We start from the raw sequence: 18,525 nt of genomic DNA on the forward strand, positions 1-18,525 counted from the left end.
GGACCCACACTCTGATGCAAGGGCCCCTGATGGGCAGGGCATGGACCCAGTGTGTGGCAGACCCCTGGGTCTCTCCGTGACATCTCCTGGGGTCCTTGAGTTACACCAGTGTCTCCCTGCTGCAGACAGGCCCCCGCAGATGTCCTTCCCATGTGCGACCTGCCCTGGCAGGTGCTACCCCCACCCCCAGCAACTCTCTCCTCCTGACAGTCTGGAACTCTCTGCCGCCCCAGCTGCATTCTGGAAAATGTAGCTTGTAGGTGGTAGGCCGATGATAAAACAGGCCCAACCATTCCCTTCCCACGGACACGGACACAGAAATAAAGGGTGTTTGTTTCAAGCCAAGGTTCTAGGGTATCTGGCGGGCAGCAACAGCGAACGGACAGGTGGGTAAACCCCTCCAGCTTTAACTGTTACACAGTGTAACTGCAGAAGTAATAATATGCTACATTGTCATTTGACAGTGACAAGTGACTGGGATGTTGGCAGCCGTAAGGGTTTCCAAACCTGGTATCAGACAAGAGCTGACAGCCAGCCCGCCCCTAATGAGACACTGGGCTGCGTGGGCTGGGTGCAAGGGCAGGCGGAGCCCCTGCTGTGGCCACGCCCCCCCCCCCCCCCCCCACTACAGGAGCACAAACACAGGAAGGTTTGCCTTAGTGAAATATTCAAACTGGGAGACAAACACAAATGAGAGCAAAAGGGCATCCACAGTAAGTCTAGAAATCAGCACGCAAGGATCAGCCCCCCACCCCCGTCTGCCACACAGGTACCCACGCGACCAGGAGCCCAAGGCTGGCAAGGGCCCCAACCCAAGCCCAGCCACCCACATCCAACACACCCATTTGTGGGGCTTTGTGACTGAACACGGAGGCGGGGATCACTTATCAGCTGTGACCCTGGGGACAGGGGAGGCATGACTTACCAAGTCCAGGCTCCCTGTGGAGGACACGGAGCCCTGTGACTCACGGCGGCCCAGGCCTCCGTTGGCATGTGGGGGCTCTTGAAGGGGAAACACAGGGACTCAGAAAACCAAACAGCACTTTTTGTCACTTTTCCCCACTTACTGTCACCTCTCCCAACACCACCCTTCAGGCTGAGCAGACGAAAGACGTGGAGAAGCCTTTTGGAGGCACGGCCTCCCCTTTCCGACAGTCTGGCGTGCCCCCAGGACACAGCTAGACGGCTCTGCTCTGCCCTTGGCCACAGTCAGCCCCCAGACCTCCAGCGGCAGCCAGCAGCAGATCAGAAACACAAGTCCATGCTCCTGCTGCAGGACCTCCCTTCCCCTCATTTAATCTGGGATTTTTACTTCACCAAGTGGCTTCTGGGCACAGATAAAAACACCCAGCAGGTTAGGCAGCTCTGCCCACTCACATCTTCCTACAAAGTCCTCAAGTGAGCCCACAAGCATGCCAATTGCTACTATCACCCGAATGCCCTGCTGTCTTTGACTAAACTAAAGATCACGAAAACTGACCCAGGGAGGCCCTCTGAGAACACAGGACCTTCTCCCTAGTTGAGCCACGCCTTGTGGCTGCAGGCCAAAACAGAAGGACACAGCAGCCCTGGGTCCCACTGACCTTCTGAGCCGCTGGCCCCCCATTCCCATCTCCCAGGTACTCAGGGGTCCCTGGCCCCATCTGACAAGCGCTCCCGCCCCCAGAGCGATCTCCCACTGATTGAGTTCTGTGAGTCTGTCTGCCTGGCCTTTAGAAGGAACACTTGTAGTAACACCCATGGCACGACCATCCGTACAATAGGCGCAAGAAGACTGAGTTCGCCGGCTGCTCTGAGGACGAGATCAAACGTATTTGATCCAAACCACATGGCACAGCACAGGCCCCATCCCGGGAGCTGCCACCACCTCTCATCCTCAGGTGTTCCCTGCCAGTGGTGTCTCCATAAATGCCCCAAACTTGGGGCCTGGAGCCTATGGGTAATTTCCTGAAAAATAATCCCTTTCCCAAGAATCCCTCAAGGAGAAAAGGCTTTTCTGCTTCATGCTTTTTCATGCCCGGTGTCAACTGCTATCTTTCTCCACCTTATCCCGAGAGCGCTGGCATTGTCTCTGACCCACCTTCCAGGACGAGCCTGTCCCTCTCACCCCATCTTCTGAGCTATGCACAAGAAAGAAACAAAGGGATAAAATCCCTTTTAATAAATGGCCTTTCAGATTTACAGTAACAAGAAATGCCAAAGGCTCATGTAGCCCTATGCACACCTAGAAAAAAGCCTCGCCAGGAAACCGAGAGGTGGTCTGGGTGCACAGCTAGGACACTGCCATTTTTCTTCTCCTCCCAGTTTCCTATAAAAGGCCAGAAGAGGACCGGATGGGAGGCCCACCCCGGCAGGATGCCCTGGCCTGAGGAGGATTGCGCTGTCGTGCACCCTCACCCCTTTTTCAAAAGGCACTATTGCTGCCCTGGTTCACTCTTGCTGGCCCACCCCCAAAGGGCCATACCAGGACACAGCGCTGTGCTCTAAGCACTCCAGAGGCACCCTCCTGGCCCGGCCCCACCACTCCATCTGTGCCCCAGTGGTCCACCTCCCGGATACCCATCGGCACACCACGAACCATTTGCGTGGTCACCATGCTCCTTCTTCTTCTGGGACCGCCCAGTGCTCCTGGTCCTGGACCAAGAGAAGAATGCTCCTTTCCGCTTCTTCTCACTGTCCTCATCCCCCAGCTCTTCGTTCAGGGATCGTCCGGATTTTGATTTTCCGCTCAGCTGCCATTCAATGGAGATGTTAACATGGCATGATTTCATCGTTACACAAAGAGTGGAAGGAAGTGGAGGAGAGCTATAAAGCTATCTGTGGGACAGCTCAGCCCTCCAGCGGCTACAGGGCAGCTCTGCCACTGGCCAGAACCCCCACCCCCAGCCACGGGCACAGGGTACATCCCGGGGAGGAGGGGCTGCATCCCAGGAGGGTCGTGTCCTGGCGGGGGATGGGAGGTTGCATCCTGGCAGGGGGTTGTGTCCCAGTGGGGGCTGCGTCCCAGTGGCCTCTGCTTTTGCTCCCCACAGGGCAGCTCCCCTCTCTGAGAGGACATGGCCAGGGCGCAGGCACCTTTTTCGGCGTGGACACGCTAGAGTGCTCAGAGCTGACACTGTGCTTGGAGGCTGGGCTGCTGGGGACCTGTTGCGCATCAGGGAGTGAGCGGCCTTCTACCTCGGCCAGGATGCACTCCTGGTACAGCTGGGACTTGAGAAAGCGGGTGTAGCTGTCAAACTTCATCAGGTTGAAGATCTGCAGGGCACATGCGGCATGGTTCAGCTCCCGAAGTAGCTAGCTAGCTAACGCGCGGGCCCAGAGAAGCTCTACTTTGTTAAATAAGAATGAGACCCAGAGTAACTGCAGACCAGCAGGACGTGAGAACCTTGGAACGACTTCCCTCCGTTTTCCCCACGTAATTCATGGGACTGAGCAGCAGACATCATCCCTGAGGGGGCCAGTGGGACACAGGCTCTAAAACAGATTAGGTCCCTCATACCCTTTTAATCACAAGCAATGCCCTAGGATTGAACAACTCCATATATCTGTGACATCACACAAAGGCTGACGCAGGAGAGGCCAGAGAGAGGTCACCAAAGACAGGGCCCTCCACAACTGCAGCCCGCTCCTCAAGAGCCTGGTGGGGGACCCGGGGCTTCTGGGGCTTCTTCCAGCCACAACACGCCCACTGGCACCTCTCTGCCCCATCTGGTAGCTGGCTCACGAGCGCGATCTCCCTTCCCCCCCCCCCGCCCCGGAGAGAGCCCTGGGACGAGTCCCCGTAGGAAACTGAGGCACAGTCACCTGGAGCTGCTGCTCCTTAAACATGTCAGGGTGAGGCGCACTGAGGATGTCGTCCGCCAGCTGGGCCTGGCTGTCAATGTTGACGGGGGTGGTGGCTTTGCTGCACAAAAACTTGCTGAAGATCTCGCGGGCCCTGTAGGAGAGCTGAAGGACATGCATGTGAGTGGGATGCGCGGGCCCAGCCCCTCCCCGCCACATGCATGCGTGCTGCTGCCGTCCCTCCATGTTCCAAATGCCAGACGTGGGTCCAGGCACTGGAGATGTGTTTTCTTGAGGCCCCCTGAATAGTTCCTTCGTGAATAAATTAATAGATAAAAGTCCAAGCCGGTACAAAACTTTTCACCAAATAGGTTCCTCCCTGAATTCTTTCAGTGGCTCCGTAACTATTCAGAGACTCAGGTGCTGCGGCCTGGGGGGTGTCCAGGGGCACCATCCATGTGCAGGGCCTCATGCCTGCGGCCTCAGCAGAGGGGGAGCTCAGTGTGTGCAGCACCAGGCTTGGCAAGTGGGTAAGAGGCCCCACCAGTGGCAGGTGGAGGACCACGGACAGCCTCGCGTGGGCTGCAGCATGCACCGGGACCCGTGCCCACGGGGGCTCAGCAACCGGTGCAGGTGGCGCAGGCAGCGAGGCCATACAAATGGACATGGGGAGGGGCTCTTCTGCCTGGGAATCTAAGCTCCCCTTTCAACACACCGAGCAGCAGCACGCATGCTGGGAAACAATTCATGGGAAGGGTGTTTACACACACCATGTTCACGCAAGATTGAATATCATATACACAAAAAACCTTATTCTGAAAAAGCAGCATTTCGAAATCGTATGAGGACACTAGATGCTAGGCCACGGTGACACCATCTGACACTCTGGGCATAAACACACTCACCTCTTTTTTATCGTGTGCAGGCACATGATTAAAGTATTCACAGGCCTGCCAGAATAAAATGTTTTCTTCACTGAACTCCTTCCTCAGGAAATCCTAAGAAAGACACCATTCGTGAGCCCTCACACACGAGCAGGTAGTGGCTGCGGCATCTGCCCCCCTGCCACCCCCAAGCTGTTGCTGTGCTCCGGCTTCCTCCTTGTGCCTGCTTTTCACAGACATCAGGGCTCTGTGATGAGAGAAGGAGCACCTCTCCCCAAATTACCTGAAGCCACATGCCCCGGACCGAAACACTGCATACTTTAAAGACCGCAGGCGCGCTCCCAGTGGCTTCCTCAAAGGCAGAGAGCCCCTTCCCCCTAGATGGCCTAGCCACATGCAGCCTCCAAGCATTTCTAAGAAGCTCCTGTGCCCCTTGCTGCGGGGAGCTCCCTAGGACACAGCCAAGGCCAGGCTGGGCACAGGGTGCCCCCTTCAGCCCCTTGGCCTCGAGTGTGCAGAGCAGGTGGACAGGGGTGACCTCCCTGCAGTAGGCATCATGGGGTCTGAGTCCCAGGTCCTGCTGGAGGAGCCCAGGCCAAGGGTCCTCATGGACCCCTGGGACCCACCACACCCCTCTACTCACAGAGAAGTAGCGAACTCCGAGAGGGTCCTGCAGAAGGCGCTCGAAGGACACGGCCCAGCTGGCGGCCCTCCTCTCACGCAGGCGCCGGCAGCTCTGCACGCTGGGGAGGCTGGCATTGCTGCTCAGGCTGTGGTTGCTCACGCAGTCCTTCAGGTCGGTGCCAGTCAGTTCTGTGGGACCAGCACACACCTCACCTGCACGCGTGTCCCCCACGCCTGCCCAGCAGGGCCCAGCCAGCCTTCGGGGGAGGCTCTCCCCAACCTGCCTTCTCAAAAGCCCGCGCTCAGCCGACACCACGCGCGGAGTGCCTACAACATGCCTGGTGCTGTTCTAGGGACATGGAACCGGGCGCGGATCCAGGAGAGGGGCAACCACAGCCACACGCCACAGGTCCACGGCTGAGGGCATGCTGCACACACAACAGCACTCCCGGGTGATCCCCGTGGTGTGAGCAGAGGTAAAGGGGCCCATATGGGGTGTCCAGGACCCAGGATGCCGCTCGGTGTCAGGAGGGAACATCTGCTGTAGGAAAGCACACGCTCACACATGCGCCCTATTCTGCACAGGCACGGTCCTGATGTGCAAGCGTGGCATAACGTCCAGACGTCTATCTAACCACACGTGTTGTGACAACTCATCAAAGGCCACTCCAGAGCGGAAAACACGACATGTGCCACAGGAGGCTGGCTCCGGGCGTCTACAGAAGAGCCCCAAAGAGTGTGCGTTCCTTTGTCTTTTAGGCGAGTTCCTGAATAACCCACTCTCTTCACAAAGGGAAGAGGAGGTGCTCCGGGAGCACCGTGTCACCGTCTCCCATCTCATGTGAGCAGCGTATGGGGGCTCTTGGTCCCCACATGGGCAGGCCTGGTGAGCGAAACCCAAGGGAAGGGCCCAGACTGGCCAGGAGCTGGACCGGACACACATTCTGCCATGCATGTATCCTCTTCAATACAGACAGCACATCCCACCATCTTACACAGGGCTGTCCCCTCCACGGGTCCTAACACCATGGAGACCCAAGGCCAAGCCACGGCCTGCCAACCACAGAGGACACCCCTAACCCACATGGGTGTGAGGCTTGGAGGAGCAAAGCTAACTAATGAAACAGGGTTCGCTGGCTACATCCCATGCTCCTGTCCCACCACGCACAGTCAGCCATCAGGGCTGGTGGCAGGAAGGAGCCTAGGGGACTAGTTTGTTGGCCCCAGCTCTAGGCCAACCGAAAATGCATCTTCTACTTAGTGATGAGGGGCCAGCCGTGGGGAAAGTGGCGACCAGCAAGGCAGCTTGAGGCCCTCCTACCCTTTAGGCTGATGCCCACCCATGGCTGCACGGAGAGAGCAGTAGGCAGAGGACCAGCCTGTGGCCGCCATGCCATAACCAGGGCCCCGGAGGGCCGGGAGGAGGCCACGGCACAGCCCTGCTAGCCCCGAGAACAGAGGGCTAAAAAAGCAGAGGCAGGAATCCGATCAAAGGGGCCCCATGTGGGAACCAGAAGCCACTTGGGCAGGAATCATTCAAAGCTCAAAAAGCATTTAGATTGGAAAAGAAAAGAAAAAACAAAAAGTCAAAGAGTAACCTAGTAACTTACACTGCTATAGACAAAAATTTAAATCAGATTCAGTAGATGAAACAAGATGAGAGAAGGACACTTTTCATTCTTCTTGGCGGCCCAGCAGAACTCACAGTGCAGTACATGTTACTTTTGAGACGAAAGCCTCCTGGTAGAATCTGCCGGTGTCACTCACCAAGGACCACAGGGGAGGCCCTGGCCGAGTTTATCATCAAGATGCCAAGCTCACCACACGGCATGGATGCCCCATGGCTCAACGCTGAGCACAGCACAGCCAGCTGCCAGGGGTCTGAGCCCAGCCCCCAGGGAACTCAACAACTCCGCCGTCACCCAGACGGACCACCTGGCATCGCTCTGTTCCACAGAACCCACGTGCAGAAGCACCCCAAGTGACAGATGCCCATTTCCTGCTCACAGGCACCCCCGCGCCCTCTGATTTGTGTCCAGTAGCCACAGCAATGAGGGGCAGGGCCCCACAGATGTTAATCCTCCCCCCAGATTTCCCAACAGAGGTTTTATTAGAACCAGACGAGCGGAGTGTGAAAGTTCACGTGGAAGACTAAACGTGAAATGCTGGGAAAACAAAGCAAACCAGAGCCAGGGGGGTGGGGTCAGCCCCACCTGGCGCCACACTGGCAGTTGTGGACTTACGGCTGCGACAGAAGGCCACACAGTGCGGGGATAACTGGAAAACCACTGGAGAGGGGATCAAGTCGGGATCCTTGGGGCATGCTGAACCAGAGGTTTCAAGGCAAGAACCTCAAATTAGAGAAACTCTGGAAGGGAAAACGCCAGTCCAGAGCCATGAGAGACAAGACGACAAGATGGATAAAGGGACAGACGGCACCAAACTCTGTGGGCGGTGCTGGTGGGGCGGGCGGGGAGTGGTGCGGGGAGGGGAGCTCGGGGTCAAAGGTACGGGCTTCCAGTTACAAGACAAACAGGTCCTGGCACGCGGGGAGCACAACTCACAGCACCGTGCTGCAGGGACGACTGGCGAAGAGAGATCTTACAAGTCCCCATCCTAAGAAGGAAAGCGTGTGACTGTGTGTGATAGACATTAACCAGACATGCACGGCAACCGTCCTCACTATATATACGAACACCAAGGCATCGTGCTGTACACCTTCAGCCCACGTAACGTCACCTGTTGTCTGGACCTTGATGAAAAATGAAAATGAAATAAAAGTTTAAAGACACTATAAGCTGGGTCAAAAGACAAAGTCTGGGGGAATCCACACGATCTACTCCACAGAGGAAGGACTGATTTTCTTTACACTTAAGCGCACTTGCACGTCACCAATGAAAGAGATGCAGAAACCAAAGACAACTGGAAAGGACGGCATGGCTATCATTGCATGGGGGCTTGAGATGGCTCCGAGCCGTGTGTCACTATGTTCAGTCTCACGTCCATGAGCTAAAGGTGATGTAGACGTGCTATTTCGTACCTTCCTAGCAGGATAACTTTGCAATTAGCAGGCACTTTCCTGCTATATTTTATGTTGATAAATGAGGTGATCCTCACAAAATAACTTTCAAAACACATTGTTAAGTATGAGCACCCAAACATTCTTCCTCTGGCCTTTCTTTCCTGGAGCCAACGAAGGCTGAACTGAGAACTGAGGGGTGGACAAAAGGTAACTGGGCTCAGAGGACCTCGAAGAGCCTTCAGTGAGTGGCCAGATGTGTAAAGGCCCTGGGACAAAAGAGGCATGGCTCAGAGCCAGTGTGTCTGGGCATAGGGGCAAATGACACACAGACTGCACCCTGGGGGGCAGTGAAGAACAAAGGAAGGTCAAGAAGACACTCCTTCACAGGTCCATTGGCCTGGCTGAGGAACAAGGTGGCCTGCAGGAGGGGGCAGGTAGATGGGGGCTGTGAGGGCAGGGGAGCACGCCAGAAGACCGGCCACAGACTGCAGACAGAGCAGCTGAACCCCTTCATTCGTGGAGGTGCTTTCTGATTTCCTGTGTCTGGATTCCAGCAAAGTGGCCAGCAGATCTGGAACACCTGCCCTCCTCGCTCCCAGGCCACGCAGGGCAGCAGCGAGGAGGGGAGCCTGGCACCCCGCCCTGGGCCGGGCAGGTGCTGTGGGCTGCGGCCTGAGCCTGGACAAGGGAAGACACGGCTGAACAAGGGAAGTGAAAAGTGACCCATCTGTTGATGGAACTCATTTTTATGAAACCTGCAAATACCAATTTTTTTTTTTAAGACTCACAGCTCAACAGCTGATACTTCAAAAGCCTAGTGGAGAAAGGAGCTTTAAAATTAAGTTAGGACACTCCTGGTGCCTAACCCCGCATGCATGCCCTACCATGACCCTGGTGCTCCCTCAGGGTGGTGGGCACGGACTGTTGGGCAGGAGGCAGGCTGAGGTGCACACACACACAGGCACATGTAGGCATGTAGGCATGTAGGGAAGAATCTCCCTGCCCCCATGGTTTGCATACCCTCTCCTTCTGCAGGCCTGCAAGCCAGGCGGGCCAGGGGCTGGCTCTCATGGCCCAATCCCCCCACCACCAGAGTCGGGGAGGGTCATCTTGCCATCAGGGGCCCTGCATCCCGCGGGAGGAAAAGCTGAGGCTCCTTCCCACGGTCTCCTTTTGTTTCTTCCTGTTTTGTTTCTCATTGAAACCACGAGAACGCCCGCCGGGCCTCAACTCCAGCGCTAGTGGAGCTTGGAGAGAGAGCAGGGGATGCAAGGACCCCGAAAGAGCCGCTCCCTGAGCCCGGCGAGGCAGGCCACACACTCGGCCATCTCCCTCACAAAGGCCAGACCTTGAGGAACACGCAGTCTTCGAAGTAGGGAAACCAGAGACCACTGCTGGCTGCGTAAGCTTGTCCATCACCAGAGGGTCTCCTAGCAACTTTGACTGAAGGCATGTGGTGGGTGCCAGCGCCCTGGGAGGGGGGAGGGAGTGGGTGCTGCTCGAGCGGGCTTGAAATCCCAGCGCCCTGCACATGTCCTCACCACAGGGGGCCCGGCACCCTGCTCTCCAGACACACCGCCAAAGCCTGAATTTCCTAACTCCACCTTCAGACTCACTCTGCACTTGTTCCCCTTTGCACTCACTCTGCACAAGAGTGCCCCTTTGAGAAAAGGGTGATCCTAATGACCAGGGCCAGGCAGGACAAGGAAATGAGAAGGGCTCACAAGTCCACGCCACTGCCCGAGCCTCTTTCTTGCTCCAAGCGAGGAGAAAATAGCAGATCTGCCATGTTAGAGCCTCACACTAGAGAACATTCCCTGTGGCTTGGTTTCTTTTTTGTTTGAGTCAAAGAAATGCTTTCCTGGTGAGAAAGTTTTTAAAATCCACTTGAGATGTGCTGAAAACTGGGAAAGCCACCCTCTTTACACTGGCCCGATAACCGTGCACATTACAGGTTATACATGTATTGACAATGCCTTGGGATTATGATTTTATAGCTAATTCCACACCACACAGCTTGAGCCTGTTATCTCATCAGAACACCCCGTCCAAACCCTGAGCTCACATCCCTGAAGTATGCAAATCACAACTCAAGGTCAGGGTCCTGGGCCACTTGCCCCCGGCCACCTGAGCCTCCCAACAAACATACCTGTAGCTGCTCAGGTCAGCCAGCCCCCGACAAGCATGACAAGGCACGCAGACCACAAGGGACTTTACCTGGGTAGAGCTGATAAGAGCCACTGTGATGCCACTTAACCAAATACTTCCAACCATTCACCGCAAACCACCCCTCCGAGTCCATACCAGGGTCAGCCGGCACAGCCCCCAGGGCCCTGGGCAAAGGCTCGGGCCACACACAGAGACATTGTTCCCAGCTCACGATCCCCAAGGAGGCCGGTTAGCACACTCCCCAGCGACCGGGTTTGCTGGGCAGGGCCGACAAAGGCAATGCTCCCCCTTCGGTGTGCGCAGAGGAAACCAATAGTGTAGCCAACACAAAGCATCCCAGAAGCCACATGCATAATTCACGGCCAGACCTTTAGCCCGCGGCTGCTCATGGAACCTGAATTATTTAGTTGGGCAGAGCAGAGCTCTGCTGCAGAAGCGGCGTGCCGGCTGGAGGCACCCATGCCCATAGGGGAGGCTTCACGCAGGCTGCCGGCCCGCCACAGTGCGCTTTCCGTGAAACGCGCTGGGAGCAGAAAAGAATAAATACTCACAGCTTTTTGTGATAACTGTGAGGCTTTGAACTTGGATTTCCTGCTGTATCTGAGAAGTTTTCTAAGCCCCATTAAAGGCCTATCTTTTCAAAATGAGAACAGAGAGTTCACCCCAAACCACAGGGTGCTCAGGAATAAGTACGGAGTCGGGTCAGAAAGCAGCGCATCTTCAGCAGAAGCAGGGATGCTTTATTCACAAAACCTGCAGGGGCAGGATCGGCTTCAGCTGAGGTCCAGTCCGCGGGCTCCACTAGGATGTGGGCGCACGGCCGCATGAGCGGTTCTCCTGAGCAGGTGTTCAGCGGCTCCTGACAGTTCGGGGAGGACAGAGAGATAAAGCGGGGTCCCTGCTGGTCCTGCCTCTCCATCAACGTCCTTTCTGGCCTCACATTTCTGAAGCACAGGAAGACGCCCCACCGCCACTCGCCAGGGAGGCAGCAGAGCATAGGAGAGGGCTCTGCTCCGTCCCGGCTCCAGGGTTTCCGGGCCACGGGCCCCCATGTACACGAGGCCAGAGCAGGTGGAGGGCCAGCGTCTCGGGAGCCAGAGCTGGTGTGGCGGGCTCCAAGAGCAAGAGCCCTCGGTGCAGCTGGGCCAGACAGGGATGCACGGGGTTGGAGGGAGGTGGGGGCTGAACCAGCAGGTGTGTGCAAACACCTGCCCCTTTCATATACTTTCAAACTTGCAGTAAGGTGACAAGAATAGTAAAAGGAACTCCCGCATACCCTCTACCCAGATTCGCCAGACCTCTACCTACACTGCCCTATTTGCTAGATCATCCCGTCTCTCCCCGTCCCTCCCATCCACTTATCCACACACAGACACGTGTGCACACATGCACACACACATCCCAAGCTGCTGGAGCTTTATTTGGAGATGGCGCCCTTCTTTGCCCCTAAATACTTCAGTGTGCATTTCCAAAGAACAAGGACACTCTCCTCCACCAACACAGCACAGTGACCAAACCTGGGGAAAGCAGCAGTCTGTATTCCAAAGTCATCTACAAGGTCCTTTACAGCTCTTTCCCCAGCTCAGCCCAGGACTAAATTCAGAACCCCAGAGCTGTCCTGTCTCTCTAAAAACTCCCAACCTTTGTTTCCAGACTTCTATCCTGGCTGTTATTTTCTAGACTGCCCCTCGGTGGGAGCTGTCTGAGGCTTCCTCACAATTTGGCGGGAATCCTCAGGAAGTCATGTGTGACTTTCTCGGCACCTGTCCTTAGAAGCACAGAATGCCAGTTCACTGCAACCCCGGTGATTTCTTGGTGGGGCACCTGTTCTCCCCACCACAGGACTGTCTCCTGGGGAGCAGAGGGCGGTGATGGGAGCATCTGGTCCCCCACCTGGCCCGCGGCCACCACCCTCCTCCACTTTTGGTCCATAGTCCACTGTAAGGCAGAGCTTTCCTTTCTTCCCCATTTTTACAAAGTCCTTTATTTAGAAGAGCAGGCCCTCAGTGGACTTTTATTTTATTCCATAGCTTACAATCCATACATATCTGCGGTGTTTTCTCCTCCTCTTTTCTGTCTGCTCCGCCTCCCTCGGCACTGGCCCCTGTGTCCTTCTGGGAAGCCTGCCCGCACACTGAGTGTCTCCCGATTTTCAAGTGCGCTTTCCTTGCTCCAGACCCACAAGTGAGGCTGGGTGTCAGGGGCAAATGGTTCCTTTCACTGAAGAGTGGTTCGGGCACCAAGCTCTGCACATGAGGGGTGCTTACTGCCATGGTACTTCCAGAACTTTCCAGTGGACAGAGCTAGGAATGAGATGCACGCGTGCACAGAGCCACACAGGCATTTCCACGTGTGTCCACACATCTACTAGAACCATGAGTTCACACTGACACCTCCAACTCTAACCCAAGCCCAAGCACATTCTGCTTTCCTGGGACTCCCTCCCCAGCTGTGGAAAGCTGGGCTCCCGCTGTCCTGGGTCATAGTCACTCATTTACTCAAGCCCAGAATACACCTGGACCCTCTAAAAGATCATGTCAGAAGGGCTAACTCATACCACCAAGAAAACCAAACTTACTACCTGCGGTCAATCTTTCTGTCTAGTTCTTTTTCTCAGATCAAAGAAACACAGAGTCAAATGCACGGTCTTTGGTGAACAACTGGCTGAGTTTCAAAATCACCTTTCATCCACCTTTTCAAGCCTGAACTAACTCACCGAGCGAACCTGTCCTCTCTTTAAGCCAAGAAGGTCTTAAGGATGCCTGCCACTAGGTTACTATGATGGTGAAATTCAGCTGGAGGAAGAGCCCAGGTGGAGACTCAGGCCCCAGGATGGTGGTGCCGTCTGTGGGCAGTGAGTGGGCTCAGAGACCTCTGTGCCTCAATTTTCCTATTAGGGCAGAAACTGACATTTGCAGGGTCTGGGGCTAGAACATGAATAAAGGAATTCAAACTATGTAACTAAACACTGAAAAAGCATGGGAGGAGTGGCCATCCTGCTAAATAAAGAAGCTACATTCTATTAGCCTACCTTCAGCCTGGAAGAGCAGATCTGATTTTAGAATCTGGAACTCATCCGTCCAAGCTCTGCACCAAAATGTGGCAGAATGGGGGGGGGGGGCTGCATCCCACCGCCTTCTCTTCCCACCCCAGCTTTGCCCCCATCAGCCATGTATCCAAGACTGTCTGTCCCCTTATCCCCAAAGCGGTCACCCTCTGGACTGAAGAGTATTCACTTCATTTCCTAGTTACCAACAAATTTAAAGCAGCAAGGCCATCCCCCACTCCCCGAGAAATCATATATGGAATGCTTCTGAGCAGGCCGGTGTGGCTGGGGGTGGAAGAGGGCACAGATGGGACCAAGTGGGCCAGCAGGGATGTACGGAGCCCCACTGATCATCAGAGCACAATTCTGGAGCCCTACAAGCCCTTCCTCAAGACATGTCTGGAAACTCTTGCTCTCATACAATCACCCAACTTGTACATGAAGTTGCCAGGGTCAGAGAACTTCCTGGCACCTGCGTGACTGTGACCAGGGACGGCGCCGTGCCCCCGGGCACCTGTTCCATAGTGAGGCCCCTGGTGCCCCCACGGCCAGAAGACACAGCTCTGCAGGGAAGGTAAAGACACGCTGCAATTCACAGGGAGGCCCGGGGGCATGAACACACATGGGCCCAAACAGGGGAACTTGACATTCCGAGCCTTTCCGCAGTTGGAACTCCAAGTCTCATTTCTCACTGTTCTGGAAGCGAGCAGCGAGACCCACTCTCCACGTCTGAAATGACACAAGTCCTGGAGAGTGAAATGCCAAGCAGATGGGCGAAAATGCTGTGGGAGCTCCCGAGGCCACGTGAGTGGGCAGAACAGTAACCGAAAAGGGTCAGTGTGGGAAGTGTGAGGCGACAAGCGGAGACTGGTGCATCTTATCACTTGTCACACTGAATTTGCAGGATTCTGGTATCAGAGCCATCCACTAACGACCACAAGTGGCTGGCAGGCTGAAGGTGGTATACGACCACAGGGAGCCTCCAGGACTCTGAAAAGGGGACGCGGGACATTTTTCAAAGATGAGCCGCCATCAAATTCATTTATTACGCTGGTTTGAACCTAAACAAATGTGCCTGATTCACTTACTAGTTAATTCTCTGTGAAATTAATTAATTTCATTCCACTGGAAAAAAACACGTATCCTCTATGAAGGCAGCGCTCTTTTATCCTGGTGCCAAAGGCCACAAAGGGAGCATGGCTCTCCCAGCTGCAGCCGCTGCCCGATTCACAAGCCCAAGGACCCCAAATTCGAGCTCCATGAGGAAGATACAAAATGCCGCTAAACCCTCCCCACAGCCAAGGCAGGGCCACCCACACAGAAGGCCAAAGGCACAGCGACGGGCCCTTGGCCTCCACCGCCACGGAGCAGGGGGAGACAGGGCAGGGGCACTTTCCCCAACAGGCCTAGGGGCCGAAGCACTGGCCCCCAAGGAAGGAAAAGGATGCTTGCAGCAGGAACGTCCTCCTCCAGAGACGGCACTGGGACCACTCCTGCGAGTGCAAGAAAGATCATCATGGGAGAAAGGAAGAGACCGGGTTTACAGGTAAACCCAGTGCAGCCATAAGCCAGGGCTTTCTGGGGGCAGTGATGGAGTCACAGAGTTTCAGTGAAGATGGTACGACAGAAAACTAAACACAAGGAGTATCTGTGTCTCTTCTACAGATTCCAAAGAAAACAATCATGTTTAAAAAGTTCCTTGTCCAAAACCGGGTTCCAAAAATCTGGTCCCCATGCTGAGTCCATGTTCCCTGGGGGCCTTCAGCCACCCCACCCCCACCCCGACCGGCTCCTCCTCCAGCGGCAGGAGGCAGTAAGGCTCCCAGCACCTCGGCCAGCAGACCGTCCCTCCAGCGGTGTTACTAGAGCCTGGGTTGCCTACCTCGCAGGCTGGCCGTGGGGAATTGCCAGGCTGACTCTTCTACGGGATGAGCAGATGAGCAGGGATCGGCTATTTGGGGAGCACATTCTCTACTGTTTCTTCCTCAGACTGGGTGGGGACATTTAAGATGGATGGGAGGTCAATGGGCCATCTTGGGCTCTCATTGATTTGATAGTATCTGTTGAAGGTCTGCTCTGCAGCGAGCCCTGTCCTGTGGATTCCGGAGTCCCACTGCCTGGCTGAATGAGAGCCCCAGTCTTCTCGGCTGGGAACTCCCCCTCCTTACAGGGGACAAGCTAAAAGGCAAAAAACTTCCTATTATATGTAACTTGCGGTTTTAACTCACAATTCATGAAATATTTTCTCCTTCAAAAATATCTAAACCTAAATCTAAGATCTCTATCATTACCTAAAATCCCTGCCCTATCTTCCCTCTCCAGAGAAAACCCATCTTATTAATTTGGTGTTGATCTTTCCAGATATTTCTTTTTTTTTTTTTTTTTTTTTTAAGATTGTATTTATTTATTTGACAGACAGAGATCACAAGTAGGCAGAGAGGCAGGCAGAGAGAGAGAGAGAGAGCGGGAAGCAGGCTCCCTGCTGAGCAGAGAGCCCGATGTGGGACTCGATCCCAGAACCCTGAGATCATGACCTGAGCCGAAGGCAGCGGCTTCATCCACTGAGCCACCCAGGCACCCTTTCCAGATATTTCTTAATGCCTTTACCAACATAAATATGTTCCCACAGAAACAATGGGTATTGTTTAGGTATAATGAGAAAACTAATTTTTATCTTTCCGAATTCCATTAGTTCTGAAAATCCTGGTCATGTGACTGACGTGCTTTGGGATTTTTATTTCGATACTAATATCATTCAAGAATAATGATAATTTGGTTTCCTCCTTTCCAACCTTTTTTTTTTTTTTAAGATTTTATTTATTTATTTGACAGAGATCACAAGTAGGGAGAGAGGCAGGCAGAGGGGGGGGGGAAGGAGGCTCCCTGCTGAGCAGAGCCCGATGCGGGGCTCGATCCCAGGACCCTGAGATCATGACCTGCTCCAAAGGCAGAGGTTTTAACCCATTGAGCCACCCAGGCGCCCCCTCTCCAAGCTTTTTAAACTTATTTCTTTTTCTTGCCTTACACTGCTGGCCAGAATTCCCAATACACTGTTACATAGTTGCTGAGACAGGGAATATCCTTGCCTTATTCCTAGCTCTAATGAGAACGCTTCTTTTTTTTTTTTTTTTTTTTTAAGATTTATTTATTTATATGACAGACAGAGATCACAAGTAGGCAGAGAGGCAGACAGAGAGAGAGGAGGAAGCAGGCACCCTGCTGAGCAGAGAGCCCGATGTGGGGCTCGATCCCAGGACCCTAGGATCATGACCTGAGCCAAAAGCAGAGGCTTTAACCCACTGAGCCACCCAGGTGCCCCGAGAACGCTTCTAATGTTTAACCATCAAGTATAACTTTTAAAAAAAATCAGAGCGGGCAATTCTATCAGATACTCATTTAGCCTCTATTGTGATAATTGTATGGTTTTACCCTTTTACTCCAGTAACATACCACAGTCTGTTCCTATGGCCCATAAAGACAGGGACCCGGTTTTGTTTGCAAATGTATCCCCAGTGCCTAAAACAGTTTTTAGAAGAAAGCAGGAGAAAGGAGGAGCTCAAAATATAATTGCTAAATGAATAAATGGTTCGTTAGTTTCTGCTTTATTACTTCCTTTATCTTAATTTGCACTTATTTTTCTGTTCTGTTTTTTTACCTTCTTATGTTGAAAGTTTAGCTCCTGCATTTTCTAACCTCTCGTTTTTATAATATATACATTTAATGCTATGAAATTTTCTCTGAAAACCACTTTGGTTACATCCCATGGTGTTAACATGCAGCACTAAGATTGGGAAGCAGTTCTAAATTGTATTGTAATTTCCAGTTTAATTTTCTCCTTGACCCACAGATTATTTAGAAGTATAGCTCCGAAATTTCCAGTGGATTATTTTTTGTTGTCTTTTTTTGTGATTGGCATCTATTTAATTACACGGCTGTCAGCAGGTGTGCTCTGTGCGCTCCAAAAAAAATTTTTTTTTAACTTTTTTTTTTTAAAGATTTTTATTTATTTATTTGACAGACAGAGATCACAAGTAGGCAGAGAGCAGGCAGAGAGAGAGAGGAGGAAGCAGGCTCTCCCCAGAGCAGAAAGCCTGATGTGGGGCTCGATCCCAGGACTCTGAGATCATGACCTGAGCTGAAGGCAGAGGCTTTAACCCACTGAGCCACCAAGGTGCCCCAAGATTTTTAAAATCTATAACAATCCATCTGTGGTATAGGATATACTCAACTTGGGTGGGAAAAAGGAGAGTCTCTTTTGGGTATAAAGTTCTATATATACTTGTTAGAGTTTATTTTTCCATTTATTTACCGGCTTGATCTCTTACTTCCGAGAAAGGTCCACCACAATCTCTCCCCAGGAGAACACGTCCGTGCATATGGTGGTCCCGTCTAAATTTCCTTTATAAGTAAGATGCTCTATTTTTGGTACACAGAACTTCTCTCCTTACTTTTTTTTTTTTTTTCACTTTGAGTTATTTCGTCTGAGATCCATATTCTCATACCAGTTTTTCTTTCTTAGTATCTGTCTGTCATGTCTTCTTTCATTTACATATTTCAATCTGCCAGCGTCGTTTGTTTTAAAATTGGACTTGCAACAGTCTTGGTGGGGATTTTGTACCATTTGAGGCTTTTTTCTCCCCATCCATCCAGAAACCACCTTCAGGAACTGTCCTAGGCTCCTTCTCCACCCAGTTTCCCTGGGCGGCTGTAGCTGCTTCTGGCCTTCAGTTATACTGAAATGCGATCAGAGCAACAACAGCGACACTAAGAGCAGCAGCCGGGTCGCCACAGCCAGTGATTATGGGCCAGGAACGGCTTACTCACTGTGTGCACTCACCCCCTTAATTCTCCTGAGAACTCTTTGAGCTCAGTCCTGGGCCCCCACTGTGTAGATGGGAGCGCTGAGCCACACCGCCGGGGGCAGAGATGGAATGTGACCTCACTGTGCGCCCCGCTGCCTCTCAAACTCCAGCCCCCCACTCATTCCGAAGGTTTGC

The 18,525-nt window shown here is 53.5% G+C and overlaps 1 protein-coding gene across 7 annotated transcripts in view; it reads right to left on the minus strand.

Moving 5' to 3' along the window:
• RGS12 (regulator of G protein signaling 12) overlaps positions 1-18,525 on the minus strand; it is a 104,618-nt gene that overhangs the window by 15,421 nt on the left and 70,672 nt on the right. For 4 of the 7 annotated variants that reach the window (XR_014311168.1, XM_082728730.1, XM_082728735.1 and 1 more), the window contains 6 exons: positions 5,311-5,480; positions 4,689-4,781; positions 3,805-3,948; positions 3,076-3,255; positions 2,579-2,732; positions 926-1,002 (listed from right to left, as the gene is read on the minus strand). Coding sequence is in view for 6 of the 7 variants with exons in the window: in XM_082728730.1 (XP_082584856.1) it covers positions 926-1,002; positions 2,579-2,732; positions 3,076-3,255; positions 3,805-3,948; positions 4,689-4,781; positions 5,311-5,480 (818 nt within the window). In the remaining variant the exon portion in view is untranslated. The remainder of the gene's footprint in view (positions 1-925; positions 1,003-2,578; positions 2,733-3,075; positions 3,256-3,804; positions 3,949-4,688; positions 4,782-5,310; positions 5,481-18,525) is intronic. The other 3 variants (XM_082728731.1, XM_082728734.1, XM_082728732.1) reach the window with 2 other exon arrangements.

Source organism: Mustela nivalis, assembly GCF_964662115.1.
Source record: "Mustela nivalis genome assembly, chromosome: 4".
NCBI classification, from domain to species: Eukaryota; Metazoa; Chordata; class Mammalia; order Carnivora; family Mustelidae; genus Mustela; species Mustela nivalis.